Source organism: Lolium rigidum, chromosome 3 (genome assembly GCF_022539505.1).
Source record: "Lolium rigidum isolate FL_2022 chromosome 3, APGP_CSIRO_Lrig_0.1, whole genome shotgun sequence".
NCBI lineage: Eukaryota > Viridiplantae > Streptophyta > Magnoliopsida > Poales > Poaceae > Lolium > Lolium rigidum.
This window is the reverse complement of record NC_061510.1, coordinates 271,376,042-271,381,358: the sequence shown is the minus strand read 5'-3', so window position 1 is coordinate 271,381,358 and position 5,317 is coordinate 271,376,042. Positions and strand designations below refer to the sequence as shown.

Genomic DNA, 5,317 nt, shown 5'->3' with positions numbered 1-5,317 from the left:
CACCCGAGTCTCCTCCGCGTGATGATTCTCCCCGTGCGCGATGATGATTCCCCTATCCATGACCCGCCCGCTTCCGCGTGAAAATACTCCGCCGCCTCCTCCTCCTCCTCATCGAGAGACTCCGCCGCCTCCACTTAAGCAAAAGAGGAAGCTGTCCGCGGCACCTCCTACAGCCTTCGAAGAGATCATCAACTCCAATGAGGGCACGGACTCCAGAGTTGTTACCACATGAGCAAGACCGAAGAGCAAAAGGCGTTTCTTGCACCGAAGAAGGTGTTTATTCGACCGCGGACAAGTGAAGCACTTTGCCGAGACGAGAATGAAGAGACCTGAGCTGAGAGCTGATTATGACCGCTCTCTTGGACAGTCCTCTAGAGCGAGCAAAGAAGCAAAAAAAGTCGCCCAGCTTGGACAGCAGGACATTCAGGCCGCACCCCACTTCATCGTGGAGCCATATCATGATCCAGAGACGGCATCGATGATCGAACGGGCGGCTAGAGCTCAGGGAGCATCAGTTGAGTACGAAGATTACTATCCAACGGCTCAAGTGGTAAACACGTATAGATACGGAAAAGATCTCGTCAAACCGGGCGAGCTCGCGCGTCTAGGGACTCGATGCGAAGGTTGCATGAATGGTACCCGAAAGCCTCGTCGAAGAAGTGAAAGCTACCTCACGGTGTATCTTAGAGATGAGCATTACTTCCGGGGGAAGACGAGATAAACCTTGAGATAGAAGAACTGTTTCGCTTATTCAATCAAGACGCCCTCGACAAAGCTGTTATCGGCTGCTACCGCTCGTAAGTGATTTATTTGTGTAATTAAGTTTGTAGCTCATTCATTTGCACTAACAATTATCCTTTGTGTACGCTATACATTTAATTATGCAGAATGAAGAAGCTGGAATACAAAAGAGGCAAGCTCCTACCGCTGGGGTTCATAGACCCAAACACAGCTCATGAAGTTACGGTTCGACGGTACCCCAAGGACACAGAGGACAACATCGTAATGTTTTTAGAGAAGCAAGCGGACAAAGAGGATATATTCTTCCCCTACAACTTCAAGTGAGTGTTATATATAACATACATTATGCTTGTGCACCTTCCACTTTATTCTCGTAATCATTGAGCTATGCTTGTGCGGTTTCCACTTTATTCTCCTAATCATTGATCTTCAACTTGGAGTCGTAAACGTCATGGACTCGAAACGTAAAGAATATGCGGAATGGGCGGACATGGCTGCCATCCTCCGTAGGTAGTTTCAATCAATTTCGTATTGGCATCTTCATCTCGCTCTAATTCGAAGATATCATCAACTAATCAATTACTCATTTACTCATTATTTTTTGCCGGGCAGGGCTTGGAAACGGTTCATCAATACTGTTCCGGGTGAATGGAAACCGGAGCTTACATTTAGAGATTACCCTGTAAGTAGTACTATATATATAGCTATGTCCGTGAAACTTTATATATGATATTTACTTTCAATACGATGCTTGATTATTAGTTTGATCGAACTATTTTTTCGTAAAGTGTATGAGGCAGGAACAAGGGAATAACTTATGTGGATACTACGTCTCGCACCTTCATGCGTGACATGTCCTGTCCCAAGGGTGGGGACCCCCAAATACACCACACTCGTGTACGATAACAAATTTTCACAATTAATCTTAATTAGTACCATCTATTGTATTGAGTTCCATTCATATATTGATCTCCTTTTTTAAATATAGATGACACGCCCGCGGGACACTCTCATAACAGCGGATCAAATAAAAGCAATTCAAGAGGAAATCGCGGGATTCTTTATTACCGAGGTCCTTACCCCAGGTGGAGAGCACTATCGGCGGATCGTGACGGGGGACGAAATCCGTCGAGGACATGTTGTATTGTAAATATGCATGCATTACGTGTACTGTTGACGATGTCGTGTACCGTTGACGATGTCTATATATATTCATGACGATTTTTTGTGGTTTCTTGAATGATATATATGCATTGCTGAAACTCTGCCGTGGCAGAAACGCTCGTTCTCTCGCCGCGGCGAGAAACGCTGGTACAGCCTAAACCTGTGCCGCGGCGGAGAAATAGCAATTCTCTCGCCGCGGCAGAGGAACCTAGGCCCGGTTCGTACCACGAACCGGGACCAAAGGCCTTCCACCGCGAGCTCCCTGGCCGCACCACGTGTCGAGGCCTTTAGGCCCGGTTTATTTTTGAACCGGGACTAAAGGGTACCCCCTTTAGTCCCGCCTTGTTGGTCCCGGTTCAGGAACCGGGTCTAAAGGCCCAAACGGACCGGGCCTATTGCCCCGTTTTCCACTAGTGATGGTCATGCCGTCGTGGCGTGCTGACCTTTGCTGGTCCATGCACGTGAGGGATTTTCGTTGGTTCATTTATGCAAAGGTAATGCTGAATTGCTAATATTGTGATACCCAGGGTTCAGTGGTATTGTTGATCTGTGCTCGTTTGAAGTCAACGCCATATTTTTAGGGACGAAGGACTATTTATTTTTAGGATTGGAGTTTCAGCTAAGGTAATTCTCATCCTCGCGGGTCTGTCTTATATCTTTTGCTATGCATTCCTCCTTTTTCTGCGATCGTCTTATAAAGTCTCTAATTTAGGCAGAACTGTTATAATTTAGTTTATTCTGTCACATTGATAGAGAATTTTCTTTGTTTTTCTATTTTCAAATTAACATATTTTGCTCTTCCGCAGCAACGCGTGGGCATTGTCCTAGTATCAGTATAAAGCAAAAACTTTTTTTTGCCCGTTTCAATAAAAAAAAGTATTTTCGTTGATTTTGATGCAACTCTTTAGGTTTATTCACAGAAATCAGGAATGTAGACAAGACACAACACGAGCCATGCGCTTGATAGCACGAAGGAAATCAACTCAATTTATAGATGATGTAAATTATACCATGATATCATGAACATGCATGTAACCTAAACCGCGCAGCAGCACGTACTAGAGCCTCTAGACGGAGATGACCTTAACAGAAGACTATTCTAATCTTGTTATCTTGGAACCAAAACCGCAGACCAGCCTTCTCTTGTACTGCGCACATAGACAAGACACCGCAGGAGCCATGCAGTTGCCCAGATTAACACAGGATCACACATAATGCAGACACACGAGACACGCCACTGGCACGACGTACGAACGTATACAACTACTGACTTCACATACTCTCACAGATGTCACATTATCTGGGCCCCGCCGTGAAACATCATGCCGCCGACCTGTGCCGCCGTCGGCGCGGAAGATAACTCCGGCGCCCACATGGACATGGCACCCGCCCCGCCGCCGGACATTTTCCACGCGTCCATGCTGCCGTTCTCCAGGAGCCCGGCTGGCCAGAGCAGCGGTGCCGACGACGTCCCAGCTGCCGCATGGCCGCCGCCCCTGAGGCCGAGGGAGTGCAGTCCGAACTCCACCTGGCCCAGCCCTGGCAGGCCTAGACCGAGGTCGAACCCGACGCGGCCCTCGAGGAGCGGCGCCCCGCCGAGCGCGAAGAGCGAGCCGAGAAGGCCACCTTGCTGCTGCTGGGACTGGTGAGAGTGGGGCTGCTGCGGCTGCGGCTGTGGCGCCGGCATCGGCGGCGGAGGAGGCGCGCCGAAGTGGACGGCCGGGCGGCGGAACGCCTGCTGCGGCGCCGGGCGCAGGCGCTTCCGGGTGGAGCCTCCGATGGGGACGTTACGGAGGGAGCCCCCGAGCGTCCAGTAGCGGCGGCAGGCGCGGCAGAAGTGGCGCGGCTGCGACGTGTTGTAGTTGTTGTAGTAGCAGAACTTAGTGTCGTGGGACGCGCACCGCGGGCACTGCTCGCGCGCTCCCGACGGCGTGTTCGGGCTCGGCACCGCCGGCGGCATCATCTGCTGCTGCTGCTGCTGCTGCTGGTGCTGTTGGAGGCACGCCATGTCCGTGGCCGCCATGGTCGCCGCGGCGTCGTGCTTGCAGCTGGGAGGATGGGCGAGCATGGCGTGTTGCATGGGTGGGAGCTGGTGCAGGGGAGCTTCCATGGCGATCTGGCCTGGCCTGCAAGTATGTATGGATGCTCCTATGGCAATGGCAATTGAGCTAACTTGGATACGAGTGAGTTTTGCTGTGTTTGGGATTGAAGTGCGGGCGTGTATATAGACACCGCGCGCGCGAAGCAGACTGAGCGACCGAGCTTATTAGAAAGAGATGGCGCTCTGTGTGGGCTGTGGGCTGTGTTTGATAGGCGTTGTAGGTGATGGTACGATAGGTGACAGAAGGCTGAGGAGATGAGTACGTAGGGGTGCAGCGCCTGACCATGTAGAGTTGCTTTCGATCTTTGCAGGACACAAGGAATCCCTGCTTGCTACTACCTGAATGCTGACGTGTGTGTCTCACACCAGACAGATTTAAAACCCCACATTCTTTGCTTGAATATTTTATCTGTGATACATTTTCTTTACCAAATCACTGTTACGAGCTTACTGCTAGTACCTAGGTAAGGGCATGTAGAATACTCCCTTGGAGGTGGCGTTTTGGCTCATAGGAGCAAATGCTCCTATTATACAAAGTAATTAAAAATTAATTTAAAAATATCAAAAAATTGATATAATTTTTTTTGTGTACATCATGATATTCTATGTTCGTACACAAATTTCTGTGGGAAAATAATATTTTATGTGGTATGTACAAAAAAGACAAAAAAATGTGTTGTACGTAGTCGTGTTACATCATCAAAATTTATCTTTTTTAAGGGCATGTACGTAGAATACTCTCTTCATCTTTAAATAAGTGCTCTTCTAGATTTGACCAAACTTATAGAAAAGATTAGCAATATACCTCTGTCTATAAAAGAATGTCACAAGTTTATTTAAATTTAGATGTATCTAGATATTTTAGTATACAATACATTCGAATTTAGATAAATCTTCGACATTTTTTTAATGTACGGAGAGAGTATACGACATTCTATCGGTACATTTTTAAAACTACATTCTAAATAGGATGAAGTGGCACTAATTTGGTGTAATAAATGTGGCTACATTTTCAGTAAGTTGATCAAATTTAAAATTCTTTCACGTAAGACAAAACATAAAAGTACAATATTTATTTTATGCATCTAAAGATATTGAGTTGATAAATTATACAAAAACATGTGAGTAAGATCAAACATCTTGTACAATACGGCGAAAATGTTTTATCGTATCTTACTCATACTAAGAGCGTCTCTTAGCTAAGAGATGACATTTTTTATTTCTCACTCATCTAACTTAACAATTATGCTAGGTAACATTGCTAAGATAAGATCCTTGTACATGAACTGAGGGTATGTCTAACGGAGGCCA

At 47.0% G+C, this 5,317-nt stretch overlaps 1 protein-coding gene across 1 annotated transcript; it reads right to left on the bottom strand.

Moving 5' to 3' along the window:
- Window positions 1-3,196: 3,196 nt before the first annotated feature.
- On the bottom strand, window positions 3,197-4,015 carry LOC124699490 (dof zinc finger protein DOF3.1-like). The gene has a single exon (XM_047231787.1). The coding sequence runs from the start codon at window positions 4,013-4,015 to the stop codon at window positions 3,197-3,199; it is 819 nt and encodes a 272-aa protein (XP_047087743.1).
- Between the last annotated feature and the right edge of the window lie 1,302 nt (window positions 4,016-5,317).